Genomic DNA, 16,081 nt, shown 5'->3' on the forward strand with positions numbered 1-16,081 from the left:
TTAAAGATCAAGATTAATAGGAAATAAAAAAACAAAAAGCCCTCGAATTACATAGGTAGGGAAGTCTTCCTTTAGAAAGCGTGGTGATGTTTGGGACTTAAAGGAAACCTTAAAATCTGGAGAAAAGAGAGTAACAAAGTGGAGGGAATATTCAACAGTGTTGAACTCTGTAGAGAAGTTAAAGAGAATGAAATTTGAGGAAAAGATGTTGGATTTAGCAACTAAGAGTAACTTTGGAGAGAGAATTTTTATGGAATGATGAAGTAGAAAGGCAGATTGCAAGTGGTTAAAAAGAAATGAGAGGAGAATAAATGTCACCAAGTATAAATGACCTTTTTTGAAAAGTTTAGCTACTGAGTATAGAAGTACAGGATAATAATGGAAATTGAAGGATCAAGTGAGGTTTTTTTTTTTTTCCAAAATAAGGGAGACATGGGCATGCTTTGAGACAGGAAGTGAGCCACCAGAGAAGAAGAGATAGAAAATAAATTAAAGCATGGGAATGATAGAGGGGACAATCTGTTGGAGGAGACAGATGGAATGGGTTCACTTGAACAAGTCAAATTAAGGAGTCAAAGAAGGGTATTTCATCATGTGAAACAGGATCATTGAAGGAAAAGGAGAAAAGAGGCACCTGAATGAAAGGAGATGAGGAAGGGGAATTTTTTTTCTGTAAAACATGAGGCAAGTTGGTAGCTAAAAGTGGGGATAAGGGAGCACCATATGAGTCTGAGGAGGGATGAAAAGGTTTGAAGAGCCAATATGGAGAGTGGGATAATAAGTTAATAAAGGAGACATAATGGTATTGCCTGGTGACAGTGAGGACTCGGTAATATAAATTTGTAGTGGACTTAGTCTGAGAAGTTGCATGATTTTCTCCACCTTCATTTATGCTCATGTGTAGAGACTATTTTAGCTTGGTTCATTCTATCACTTAGATATTTTAATCCATTAATATATGTGTGATTTTCCTTCCCTGCCCCAAAAGGTACAGTAAAAAATATCCTTCCTTTGGATGACAGAGTAATTTAGAAGCGGAATATAAACGAGCTATATACTGTACAAAAAAAGGTTTGATGTCTTAATGGCCAAATAATCATACCTTTATTAAATTATTCTATGGAAGAGAAAATATGATATTAAAATGTATATTTCTGGAAGTATAAATTAAGAAACTAGCATTATGTCTACAAGTTACCAAAAAGATTTGCTTATTTATTTCTCAGTTCAGCCATATAGCTCATTACATCATCTCTTATTCACATAATATGTTTATAAAAGTTAATTTCCTTAGTCTTCAGAACTTACAGGATCCAAACAAAGAATACTTATATATATTTATATATGTTCAACATGTATCCTTCTGAAGAATTTAAACTCTTCGAAGCACTGTTTCCTGTATGTATGTGAATGTGTGTGTGCGTGTGTGTGATGTCCTCAGAGCCTTAGCATAGTTGTTGTTCAGTCTCGTCTGACTCTCCATTATGTATGTAATAGATTCTATTTTTTCCTGAGATAATTGGGGTTAAGTGACTTGCTCAGGGTCACACAACTAGGAAGTGTTAAGTGTCTGAGACCAGATTTGAACTCAGGTCCTCCTGACTTCAGGGCTGGTGCTCTATTCGCTGTGCTACCTACTTGCTCCATATAATAGATTCTTAGTAAACATTTATCGACTGTGTAAGGCTTTCTGCTATATTAAAACTTTTTTGTTTGAAGTTACTAAACACAAGAAATGTTACAAATTTTAAAAAACATGCCTGTCCTAATTCTTCCCTCAAATTCCCTCTTCCCCTTCCCCTTTTCATCTCTTTTCCCCTTTCCTTCCTTCATCTCTTCTTCCTTTATTTCTTCTGACCAAATGAGCAACTTTCTTTAATATTGTCTATAAATAGAAATTCCATTCCTGACTGTAGCTGTTGTTTTCACTCAGCCAAATGTGCCATTGGACCAAATGCTGTAGTAAGAAAAGGGAAGAAGGAGTAAGTTTTACTATGTGCTGGGCTTTGTGTTAAGCACTTTACAAATCTTACCTCACTTCATCATCACAACAAGCTTCAGAAATAGGTTTTGTTATTATCCCCATTTTACAGTTGAGAACACTGTGGCAGATAGCAGTTAAGTGACTTGCTCATGATCAGTTAGTGGCTGACATTTTCTTTGAGCTCAGTTCATTTTGACTCCCAGCTCAATATCTTGGCTACTGCAGAGGATATATGTGGTTCTTCACAAATCTCTTACCACCCTTGGAAGTTTTCTTCTCATCTTTTCTGGCTTTCTCCTAATGGATTTTTAAACCATTTAAGTATTGGGATTTTGGACTTGTTTAAGCATACTTCAAAATCAATATGCTTAATCAAGTCCAAAATCCCAATACTTAAATAGTTTAAAAATCCATGATGTAGCTCCAACAGTTTGACAAAAGTGAAATCATTGGATCATAGATTTAAAGCAACTAAGGCTCTCACAGGTCATCTACCTCAAACTTTTCATTTTTTCATATGAAGAAACTCAGGCTTAGAGACATTGCTTGGCTGAAGTTCACAAAGATAGAAAATAACAGAGCCTGATTTTGAACCAGGAATTCTGATGTAACTTCATTGTTCTTTCCACTAAATGGAAGAATAATCCCTTCAGCATGGCCTATAAAGAACAGAGTTCATCAAGGACTTAACTTTCTTGTGTGTGTCATGGGTCCCATTGGCAGTTTGATGAAGCTTATTGATCCATTCTCAAAATAATATTTTTAAATTTGTAAAAATAATATCCCTAAGATTAAAGAGGAAATCAAAAGTTAGTGAAATATACAATTTCTATGTAGTTTTTTCTTCACCCAAATTCAATGATCTCATGAAATTTATCCATAGACCACTGGGATTTCTGTGGAGCTTAGATTTGGAAGCTCTGCTAAAGATACATAGTGATAATTTACAAGGGGTAGGAAGTAAATTAATTTTTTTTATAAAAAAATGAAACAGAAAAGCCTTTATTCTCCAGGCATCTCTGAAATCAAGAGAAAATTTTGCTTTGTTTAAACAACTAAAATGTTTATCCCCCTTAATGCTTACCGTATGAGGATCACAGAAGGCATCCGGAACTATAATATTACTAGACTAGGATGTTCTAGTAGGAAACAAGGGATTGTTGGAAAAATAAGATGACAAATGGTGACTAGATAACAACAGATGTTTCCCCTCCAGCACAATGATAAAATGATAATAACAGAGAGGTAGCATTCAGGAGAGAGCAAAGAAGAACAGTGGCAACCTCTCAGAAAATAGCTCTAGATGGATGTGATGTGACGCCAGTAGGGACATGATACATCAAAAATGAAGACAAAGATGAAGACATCTCATGTACTGGAGGTAAATGAAGACTTCAATCAATCTGCTTAAGGGACAGAATGTCAGGCGACTAGGAGGATAAAAATCACTGCAGTATTGCCTAGGATAAAGGAAATTATCATAATTGCTCAAATCAAGGAGAGAAGCTCTAATAAAGATTGGAATATTACCATTTCTGTATGTAAAGGTAATAATTATAGGGTTCAGAGAAATATAAATAGAGGACTGTGCTATCGGCATCATTTGAGCAATTAAATCCATGGAAGCAATTAATTTAAAAGAACGATATTATTAGGATTCTGACTTATAGTATTCCATGACTTTGGGGAAAAAATAAAATAGGAGAAAGAGGGAAAGAATCCAAAGAGACATGGAAAAAGTAAGGGAAGAAAGAATGGAGGGGAAAAGAGAAAAGGATTTAGTTTAGCTCCATTCAATAGAATGGGAGCATTTAAAAAAAAAATCCTTGATAATGATTCCACCCTCCCTGATTTTCTTATTTCTGATATAGGCCCACTATTCTCTCAAAGACCCATCCTCAAAAACTCATTCACCTTCAATTATTTGATGTCCTTCAGTGATACATTCAGTGGTTGAGCCTTTTTTCTACCTTTTGGTATCTCAAATATTCATTACCTTTTTTTCTTCTCATGATGTTCTTCCATCCTGATTCAAATCCTCATCACTTCTTAAATGGATTGCTGTAATAGTGACCCTCTGTTCCCTCCTGCCTCTATTCTTACTATTCTATCCTTCAGAATATCTCCAAAGATATGTCCCCATACACTTAATTTGCCTTCCCAAAAACTGTGACTTTTCATTGCTTACAAAACACAGATGAGTTATCCTAGTATTCAAAGATGGCTGCAATCTGGGCCATCTTTTCCAGACTTAGAGTACACCTTTTCAAACACTCTCTAGCCAATCACATTAGATTATTGCCATTCCTAGATCTCTTTATGCCTGTCTCTGTCTCTGTCTCTCTGCTTCTCTCTCTCTCTCTCTCTCTCTCTCTCTCTCTCTCTCTCTCTCTCTCTCTCTCTCTTTCTCTCTCCTCTCTCTTTCTCTCTCTCTTTATATATATATATATATCCATCTATTGAAATCCTTTTTTTCATGAAAGACTTTTTGATTATTTATTATTATTAAGAAATAATAATTTCTTCTTCTAAGCTTTCCTGGCTCTCTGTTTTATATTTGTATTTTTCATATGCTAAAATTGTATCTTAATTATCTGTGAAGTTTTTTATTTCCTGACTATATTATAAATTCAATACATAATTTTATGAATAGGGTCTCCACTACAATCAAAGTCTAGTTCTTTCCAGATTGTAGACAAAATAAATGTGTGGTAAATTGATTTCAGTCTTCCCTATAGTTCCTGACTTTGCTCACACAAGCGAAAAAAAGTACAGATAAAATGACCATAACCATTTAACAAATATTATTATTAGTAGAAGAAAAAAATAGCTTTTATATAGTGATTTAAGCTTTATTAAGTGCTTTTCAAATATTATTTTATTTAATTCACAAATAAGGAGAAGCAAAGTGCTCTTGTACCCATTTTACAGATGCAAAAACAGTGACAAACAAGAGTTCAATAATTCAGGGTCACAGAGGTACTAAGTACCTGAAAATGAATTGGAACTCATGTCTTCTTAATTCAGGGCAGCTGGGTGGTACAATGGATAGAGTGCTGAACCAGAAGTCTGGTAAATCTTAGTTCAAATCCAGGCCTCTGACAATTTCTAGCTGGATGATCCTGGGGAAGTCCTTTAACATTGTTTGCCTCAATTCCTCTTGTGTAAAAAGAGAGCTAAACTAGGGAAGAAAATGGCAAAGCATTCCTTTATCTTTGCCAAAAACAAATAAACAAACAACAAAAGACTATTCATGGAGTCATGTAGAGTCAGATATGACTGTACAACTAAAATAGAATAATAACTTCCTAATTCCTGGTCTAGTACAATATTTACTAAGCCACATCATTTAGTAAGTTCCTACTCTATGCATGGCACTATGCTATGATCCAGCTATATAAAGAAAAATGGTCCTCTTTAGCAGACTATCATTTTATAGGGAAGACTATTCTAAATTAGAATGCTTTTGTATATAAAAGAGGTCAATGCAATTAAAGGACCTAACAGGTATTTTTTTTGGTGGTTCCATGGCTTACAATGAACTATGTCATTACACAAGAGCAAAACAACAAATATGGCAGGATCTCAACCACTAGAAATTTGAATGTGAGAAATGGAAGTGGAAATAAAATGTCCAGGCAATCAGAACTAAAGCATATTAGGAACATTACTAGGAAAGAAATGTTAAGAAAAATCCTTCACTGACAATCTAACAACTGAAAGGTGGAGAAAAATTGAGAGCCAGCAAATGGTCTGTTGCATGGTTTGAAATAATTCATGATCTCTAATACCTTAAAAAATTATCATCATCACATATTTTTAAAGAACTACTAGCTAGAAACATATTAAATATATGCTTATACTTTATATTGCCAGATAATAATTTATTGCATGGATTATTGATTAATGTCATTGAATTCAATTCTGGCCAGTTCCAGATACAAGATATCATGAATAGATAGAGTTCTATTCTCAGGCATGGTGACAAATTTCATTTTTCTCAAGCTCAGGAAAGAATGATGATTAGATAATGCATAATTGTCAGTGTGTTTCCAGTTGATTAACTTGTCTGGGCAGCAGACCTGACCAAAGGCTGAGTGACTTCATTTTGACCCAAGAAGAGCAATGATCATTGTCAAAGACATTACTCTTGAAAAACAGCTTTTCAGCTGTTTATTTATTGTTTGTCATTGGTGTGATGTCACTGTAAACTATTCATAAATCTTCAGTTTGTGCAGAGTTCAAACGAATATAATTTCCCCATTAATCCTCCTCCTCTTTTTCCTCTTTCCTGCCTGCTAAAAGCCATGTATATGAATCACTCCAATTATTACATGTGTGGGCCCACAGACTTTAGTGACATTTAAATTTCAAATTCTCCATTGTATTTCAGAGATTCCTCTATGTCTGCTGAATAGTATGGCAGCAAAGTCTCTCCCAACTTATTTTCCTACCTGACAATTTGGAATGGATGTATTAACCTTCTAACTGTAGCATTTAAAATTTAACTCTTTCCAACACATATGCATATCCCACATGATTTTTTGATACAGAACAAAGAACAAACATCAAAATAATCAAGCTGAAAGAAAGAACTACATTCAAAACAATGAAATTTCCACCTGTCAGGAGAATTGTTACAATAAAATAACAAGGCTCATTTAGAAGCATGTTAATATTTATAGTTTGAATCTTATTTTATTGGTGAACAAGAACACTGTTATTGAGAGTTTCCTTGTTTCATCTAGACTAAAAAATTGTGTATTAAGTAGATTGTGATAAATAATCACTAAGCAATAATATTTTCAAAGGAATTTGGGAATAGATTGCTGCATGGTTATTTCAGTCTAACACAGGGCTTCTTAAGCTTTTCCCACTTATAACTTTTCACCCAAGAAATTTGTGCATAACCCCAGATATGTAGGTATATAAAATAGATATACAAATCAAACATTTACTGATAATAACTCATAATTTCACAACCCCTACATTCAGTTATGAGACCCCATATGGGCTCACAAGTTACACTTAAAAAGTTTTGGTCTAACATTTTATCTACTGATACTGATTGTGACTTGCTACTTGTAATATATTGTTTTCATTATTAAAGCAGATTTCTGACCCTTGGGATTAAAAACATAAAATTGTCTAAAGCAATTCAAATAGAGATCTGAACTTCACATACAATTATAAACTTCTGATAAGAAAAGCAATAGTATGATGATAATATTGCTTAGAAATGAGTTTTGTTATTTTTGTCTTTGTATATTTTAAACACACTAAATAATTGGGTACCAAGCACATGTTGTAACAAAAAAAAAGATTAGACCAAAAGTCAAAGAAACTTGCCATAAAATATTGCAAAATATCTCTGTCTGCAGCAAATAGAATACTTTTCTGACTCATATAGTAATTGGTCTTGTCCTTATGTTCTCCTTTTCATGGTAAAAATAAAAAATACAAATAGAGAAAATTTTCCTAGACTAGAGATATGATTAATATTAGATTCTTTGGAATCTCTTTGAAGGCTTCTAATTTAGAGACCAGATTAAGATTCCTTTTTAAAAGATTAAAAAGACAATTTAACTAGAAGTTATTTTAAAATTGGTTTTTACAATAGCCCTACTCTCTATAGAAAATTTAATTTAAGCAAACTCAGTCTTCAGAAGAAAGTGGAAGAAACCCAACTGTAAAACAAAGAAGATAAACTATTGGAAGTAACAACAAGACTGAAGAATATTCTATTACAAGTTACTTGACACACTAAGCTGATATCCTTTGTACTTATGCTAAGTTCCATAAGGTTAGAGTTAAGTATCCATCTACTTTTAATCTTCTCAGAGTATCATATGACTTTAAATGCTCAACTCATGAAGATTAATTTGTTAGAAAAAATCATTTGGAAAAAAAGTGATGAGGTCTCTTATAATAATTCACAATGTTAAAAAATGAAATAAAATGAAGATGTACATCAGACACAATCCTAGATTTTGCTGATTTGGTTACCTACTCTTCTGATAGAGATTATACCACCTCCAGATCTTTTTCTCCTATAAAAACCTACTTATTGCTCTTTTAGTATTTCAAGTATACTCGTGTACTATTTGGTCTTTACATCTATTCTCATTCTCTCTCTCTCTCTCTCTCTCTCTCTCTCTCTCTCTCTCTCTCTCTCTCTCTCTCTCTCTCTCTCTCTCTCTCTCTCCTCTTTGTCTCTCTCTTTCTCCTTTCTCTCCCTCCCCCCTCTCTCTTCTTCCCCCTCTATTTCCTCTCCCTTCCCCCTTCCTTCTCTCTCCCCCCTTCCTTCTCTCTCTCTCTCTCACACACCATCCAACCTCACTTTCTAATTACATATATGATAAATAATGGATTTCAAAGCCCTTCTTAAACACAAGTCATTATGAGTAACATGGTCTGTTTCTGCTCATTTTACATCATTCCTTTGCTCTATTATTAGATCATTAGTGATGTTAATTCTTTTAAGATTATGGTATTTAGGGTTTGTAGTCTTTTACTATATCTAGGAAGATACTAGTGTGAAGGAGCTATACTTTAATAACTTCTCTACGTTTTAATATTCAGCAACAAATATTGTCATATAAGTGGCAATCTCATTCATCATGGTCATGTGCAGAGGTTATATGTAGTCATTAAAGGGGAAGAAACATGTTAATCAAAAGAATCAATATGAGAATTTTAAGACAGTGTCTAAAAAAGTCTAAGGAAATGGTAGCTCTTGTTTTGTTTTGTTAATCAGTAAACTATCATTCATTAAACATCTACAATGTGCCAGGCAGTGTGCTAAGCCCTGAGAATACAAAGGGGGAAAAACTTCCATAGACTCATAATCTAATAAGTGAGAGAGCATGCAAACAACAATTTACAAATAAAATACATACAGTGTAAATTGGGCATCTTATCAGATGAAAAGCACTAAGATTAAGGAGGGCTGGGAAAGGCTTCTGCAGAAAGTGAGACTTTAGGTAAGACTTAAAGGAAGTCAGTGGAACTATGAAGTAGTGATGAGGAAAAGCATTCCAGGAATGGGAAACTTCCAGTGAAAAGGCATGGAATTGAGAATTGGATTGTTTTAGCAACTAGGTTGCTCAGAGCATTCAAATCTATCTTCACTGTATGATCTAAGGCAACTTGCTTAACCTTTGTCTGCCTCAGTTTCCTCATCTGAAAAAAATGAGTATAGTAAGGGTATTTATCTCTGAGTGTTGCCATGAGAATAAAAAGAGATAATATTTATAAAGTACTTTGCAAATCTTAAATGGTAATATAAATGCTAGATATTTTTTACTTGTGCACAGAAGAGCAAGAGGTCAGATCCCAGAATATCTGCAATAGAATGTGTGTGTGTGTGTGTGTGTGTGTGTGTGTGTGTGTGTGTGTGTGTGTGTGTATACAAAGAAAAGATAGGAAGGGATCAAGTAATGAAAGGTTTTAAAAGTCAAACAGAAGAATAATTTATGTATTATCCTGCACTTAATATTTAACAAACTCGACTATATTTAATGGATGAGGGAATAATATGGTAATTTTAATTATTAGGAAGATCAATTTGACAACTGAAGGGAGGACAGAGAGAGAAAATTGTAGCAGGGATATCAACCAGCAAGTTACTATATGGCAATAGTTCAGGTGTGAGGAGATGAACGTCTTTACCAGAATACTGCTAGTGACAGAAGAGAGAAGGAGGTGTATATAAGATATGTTAAGAAGGTAGAATCAAAAAACTTTGATGACATATTGGATATGGGAGTGACAGTGAATGAGACATTGAAGATGATATAGGTTAAAAATCTGGGTAGCTGGTAGAGTGGTGATGCCTCTAACAGTTTCCTAGGAAACCTGGGAAGGGGGTTAGGATTTAGGCGGAAAGATGATGAGTTCAGTTTAAGATTTCTATGGGATATTCCAGGTATAAAATAGGCAGTTGCAGGTAACCCTTTTCTAGAGGGGTTAGGGCTGAATGAGTAAGTCTAAGAATCCTCTAGATAGAAATAATTTTAAAGTTTATTATTTACTTATTTTTAACATAAAAATATGAGTTCCAAATTCATTCCCTCCCTCCAGCTTCTTCCCCATCACTAAGAAGGGAAGCAATATAATATCAATTATTTGTGTGAAGTCATGCAAAACATATTTCCAGGTGAGTCTAGATAGAGATAATAATTGAAACCATGGGAGCAGGAGATCACCAAATGAAAATGTATGCAAGAAGAAGACAGAGCACAGAGGGGACCCCCATGTTTAGTGGGCATAACTTAAATGAAGGTCCGATAAAGAAAATAGAGAAAGAGGGATTACGCCAATAGGAGGAAAATCTAGTGAGAAGAAAATACGAATGAGAAGAAGGTGATCAACACTGCCCAGTTTGCAGAGTCAAAAAGAATAAGAACTGGAAAAAAACCATTAGATTTGGCACATAAAGGATTATTAGTAATTTTGGAGAGAGCAATTCTGGCTAAATGACGAGATCAGAAGCCAGACTACAAAAACTTCAGCAGAGAGTGATTTGAAAAGTGGAGATACCTATTGAATGTGACCTTCTCAAGGAGTTTAGTCACAAAACAGGAGAGAGACATATGAAAGTATTGAATGGAGACGGACAGGGTAAGGTTTCAAAGAGAATCAAGGTTACAAAATCATTTCTTTTCTTTCCTAAGAAGAATCTAAGGAAATCTCTCCATTTTGCTTCAAAATAGTGATGTTTTCTTCTTTAGTTTATATAGCAAAGCCTATATGATTCACTTCTCCTGGGAAAAATGAGGTCACCTTTTAAAAACCTTAAAATATATCTATCTATCTATCTATCTATCTATCTATCTATATATATATATATATATTTCTCTCTGTCTCTGTCTTTGTGTGTCTCTATCTCTGCCTTTCTATGTGTGTTTATTTGTATTCTATCTAGATTTGAATATATACATGTTTATTATAATCCTCTTGAGAGAAAAGATTCTCTCTTTTTCTTCCTTCCTCCCTCCCTTCCTTTCTTTTTCTTTCTTTCTTTCTCTTTCTCTCTCTTCCTTCTTTCTCTCTCTCTTCCTCCCTCCCTCCCTCCCTTCCTTCCTTCCTTCCTTCCTTCCTTCCTTCCTTCCTTCCTTCCTTCCTTCCTTCCTTCCTTCCTTCCTTCCTTCCTTCCTTCCTTCCTTCCTTCCTTCCTTCCTTCCTTCCTTCCTTCCTTCCTTCCTTTTCTTTTTCTCTTTTTTTTCTTCTTGTCTTTGTATCCTTAGTAGCTAGCAAAGTACTTGACACAAAGTAGGTGCTTTAAAAATGCTTATTGACTGATGCTCAATCTTTGGAAAGAATCATACAATAGAATAACTTTAATACTTTAGTAGGTTTAGGATCTCATTAAAATTAATACTCTTACCAGTGATGCAGATCACAATCCATCTATGGCTGGCTATCTTGTACCTCTCAATATGGGAGTTATATAACATGGTGGTTAATTTCTTCTGGGTCACTGAACATTGTATAGATATTAATTAAGTGAATGATCTAGCCAAAGATTATCTTTCACTCTCACCATATAATTGACTCACATTTTCCCCCCTATCAATGTATATCTCTGATAATGCCATTTATATCACTTATGTATCGTTATTCATTTGTATTGTATAGATAACATATTTATTCTTTGCCCTTTCAATAACATTCACCTTCAGTATTTTGATATTCCATAAGTCATAGACATCAAGTGTCAACAGTAGAAGATTGTTGCTAATAAGTTGAATCTTTACTTTAGAAATAAATTCAAAATCATTTATACACATTTAATAATTTCCCAAAGATAACCCAGCTATTTCTCTCTATTTAATTCCGAGACCACTTTGCTATCTATTTGTAATGTCTTTTCAAGACATATATATATATATATATATATATGTATATAGAATTACCCATATACACAAATATATGTACAATATTGTTTATACAATTCTAAAGCATAATCTAGAAAATTCTTTACTTTTTTTCTGTGCAGCTACTTAGATTAAATTCTTTTGAGTTATTATGAATCCCATTTAGGAGACTTCAGTGTTGTAGGAGTTTTTCCATTCAGCTCAATGTCCTCATCACATAGGAGCATATAAAGGACCTCACTATTCATAGGAATATCTTTGCCCTTTGGTTTCTATGCTAGCCAGCCTCCACTATGGTGAAGACTACTTTTCTTGAGCATAAGTCTACTCATTTTGTGCTAAAGAGGAGGGTTGAACTTTAATCTTCTTGGGGTCAGAGAACCCAGAATTCTATCCATTAGACCTCTCCCTATTGCCACAATGAAACTTTATATTCACTGATAATAGAAATTCTTCATTAGCAAAATCTCTGTGTATAGTAATTATTGGAAAGGTCATATCATGATCAGTAAAATCATTTTAATGTACAGTTTTATGAAGAGCAGTGGTGAAAAGTTCAGGCAATTTTCATATATCAAACTAAAGGTTCACTAACCTATACAATCAAGGAATGCTAGGAAGACATCATGTCAGTTAGCTTGTTTGCTTTAGTTTCCTCTACTGAAAAATGAGGATAATAATAGTATCTACCTGATAAGATTGTTGTAAGAATCAAATGAGATAATATTTGTAAAGCACTTAGCAGATTGTCATTGTGCCTTGATAAGCATTTATTTCCCTTGCCCCCCATCCTTATTCCATCTTTCTCTGTATAGGAATGGAGATAGACCGAATAAGCTCACAATTCTTTCCATCCATCCCTGATAAGAGTCTGCATGGTTTAAAGGAGGAGGAAGGAAATAAGCATCTTTTATATAGCAAAAATTATCATATGCCAGACATTATACAAAGTAGATTATATTAGATGGAGTGTGGAATGGGAATTTTTGGAATAAAGAAGGCTTTGGTTCACATCTCAATTCTGAAGCTTACTGTGTGATCCCTGGATAAGTTATTAAATTTCCAGGTATATCAGGAAATCTAGGATTTATTTTATAACGTTGTAATATAAAGTTGCTATCTGTAGCAGGAAAGAAAGTTCTGATATTGAGAATATCCCATGGAGGAAAAACCCAGCTTGCAGAAAGCTTTACATATCTTATAATAATAATAATAGCATATATATATATATATGTATATATATGTATGTATGTATGTATGCTAAGTGGCACAGTGCATGGAGTGCCAGACTAGGAGGCAGGAAGATTCATTTTCCTAAGTTCAGATTTGACCTCCAGACACTTACTAGCAGTATAACCCTGGGCAAGTCACTTAAAACTGTTTCCCTCAGTTTCCTTATCTGTAAAATAAGGATACTCTAGTATCATTGCCAAGAAAATCCCAAATGGGATTATAAAGAGTCATTTATGATTAATAAACAATTATAAAAGCCAAGATATTTTCCCTAGATTTTTATTTTTAAAAGAAAGAAAATTTTCTATAAAAGGTTCAGGATCCAATGGTAAAATAACCTAGTTAATAGACATGCTACATTTGTTCAACCTTGGATAGTCTTGGTTTTGCTCTCCTTGGCTATGAACTTGGTGACAGGTTTTTTCCTGAATGAAATACATCATGTTGCAGTGAATTCTTTAGTTTATGCCTATTATTTATTATTCACATTTCTTGCTTCTACTTCCAATGTTACTAGGAGGAATATGTATCAGAATTTTTGCTGCCTACCTAGCTGATTTGTCTCAGATATAAGCAAATAGCTGAAAGGGCATACTACCAAAGGTCTCTGAAATGAAGGACATAGTGCCCTTTACACAATGTTTAGCGCCTGGAATGTGAGAGTCTTCAAAATATTCTTTCTTCATGAAATATAGCTCTCTTGGAGTACAAGGTACTAGAAAGGGAAATATAAATCTTTTCCCCTTTTACTGGCTGGGTATGTAATACCTAAAACAGTAGATTGAAATTTCTTGAAAAAAAAGTATTATAAAGACTGTGAACAGCATGCAAAATAGCATTAAGAAATATAAGTTGTTCACTTGTGTCTGATTCTTGACAGAGATACTGGAATGGTTTGCTATTTCCTTCTCCAACTCATTTTACAGATGAGGAAGCTGAGGCAAATGAGTTAAAATGGCTTATGCAGGATTACATAAGTAGTAAATCTGAAACTGGATTTGAACTCAGTGCACTAGGTCTAGAGTCAGGAAAACCTATCTATTACACCATTTAGCTACTTCCAAAGACTTTTAAGTAATTTCTCTAATGTTCTCATGTGACAACAGAAAACCAAAACCAGTAAATTATTCTGAGATGGGAATTCTAAAATTCAATATACCATCATATAAAGAACAATAAGTATTATGAATAAATTGAAAATAAATATAAGAAATATAAAAATGACTTCTGGTTACAGGCATCTTTAAACATGTTTATGAAAAAAATTAAAATCAAGCATCTTATTTTACCTGTAAAATTTTAATAATCTTAATAAGTTATTAAGTTCAATAATTAGTTCTTTCTTTTATTCATGGGTATTGAATATTGAAAATAATGGGTCCAATTCAATTTTATTCTATTCTTGTGGTTGTAATATACAACTAAAATCTGTACTAATCTGCACTTTGTCCCATTGGATTTTCTTCCCTAAATTAGTCTCCTTATACAAATTTAGTTCTCATACTTGAAATGAATTTCCATGTTCTTGCAGGATTGAATGTAACAACTGTGAGATTGGAGAGCAGTGTGGTGTAATTATGCACGGCAATGCTGTGACGTTCTGTGAGCCATATGGTCCAAGAGAACTGGTAAGCGCGTGTTTCTTGCTGACATGATTTTAAATAAATAAGACTTTAAAAAATCTTTTTTAGTTTAAATTTTGGATTTTTTTAAACCAATGAGAGGTTTTATTGTCCTATGTAATTTTACTAAGATGTTAGTATATTCTTTATATTGGTAATAGCTGTACATATCATTTCTAAGGATAGGGAAGAGGTGTTTCAAAGGCAAAAAGAAAAAAAAAAACATAATACTAAAAAACTGGCAAAGCCTCAAATGGATCTATCATACTATTGATAGGTAACTAAATAATATTTCAGTTAATTATTTTTAAATTTTTAGGCTTAGCATAGATTTTATATATTTTTTCAAAATGATTATATGTAAATCTAAATATTTGCATGAAAGATTTTTCACTTTGAAATTTCTATTACATTTTCTAAGCATACCAAACATGCTTGATGAATGATTCTCAGACTGTTCTGAAATTTTATTTCATATGATGCGACCTGAAATGTTAATAAGTCAGATGCAGGATCTGCTTTCAACTAAGTGTTTTTAAAATGTTGAAGTTTTATCTAAGTAACTTTCCATTATCATTATTGATAGTTATTATTGTGATTTGTAACAACCAAGAAAAAATAAGCTTAAAATAAACTAACTGATTTTTAAATTTTATATTTAAGATGATTTATTTCGATTTATTTCAATTTTTGATTTATTTCAATAATGAATTGTGTTTCGTATTATTTGTAGTAAGATGACTTTCCTATTGGAAAATTAATATCTTGGGCTGTTTTGACCATTATAAAATAAAATAAAAAAATTTGCATCATAAGGAGCTATTATATGGTTTTATAGAACCACTAGCCATCACTATATATTGAATTATCTTTTGAGTTGTTTGGCTCAAGTTTACAGATCTTGAAAAGTAATTTTATAGAACTGAGGTTATTGAAGCTTGTATTATTTGTTGTCTCCTCTCTGCCCCCTTTCCTGTGATGGTAATCTGCCTATATATACTTTTGTTTTTACTTAATACTCTTTCTTTATGTTTCACTTATTAGTCTTACTCTGTTGTCTTTTGCAGCAGGTTTTGGGGGGTTTTGGGGTTTTTTCTCCCCTCTTACCACTGCAAACTCACACATCCTATTTCAACATCATTAGTTTAATAGGTTTCTAAAAGACTGTGTTCTCAGGATTTTTTTAAAGAAAGAAAAATGCTATAGCAATTAAAAGAAGATTTAGTTATCAAGGAGTGATAGCCAATTAATTTTATGTAGCATGGTTCTTTTTCATACTGCATGAATACCTCTTTCATGGCAATAGATATATTTAATTTATTGAAGAGAGGAGCCTCAAAACATTGATAAATTGAGGAGTTTCT

The 16,081-nt window shown here is 33.2% G+C and overlaps 1 protein-coding gene across 1 annotated transcript in view; it reads left to right on the forward strand.

Moving 5' to 3' along the window:
- The window catches only part of RELN (reelin), a 526,398-nt gene that overhangs the window by 216,413 nt on the left and 293,904 nt on the right, over positions 1–16,081 (forward strand). Inside the window, exon 7 of the mRNA XM_074268428.1 lies at positions 14,627–14,723. Coding sequence (XP_074124529.1) covers positions 14,627–14,723 — 97 coding nt within the window. The remainder of the gene's footprint in view (positions 1–14,626; positions 14,724–16,081) is intronic.

The sequence above is a fragment of the Sminthopsis crassicaudata genome, chromosome 5 (assembly GCF_048593235.1).
Source record: "Sminthopsis crassicaudata isolate SCR6 chromosome 5, ASM4859323v1, whole genome shotgun sequence".
NCBI classification, from domain to species: Eukaryota; Metazoa; Chordata; class Mammalia; order Dasyuromorphia; family Dasyuridae; genus Sminthopsis; species Sminthopsis crassicaudata.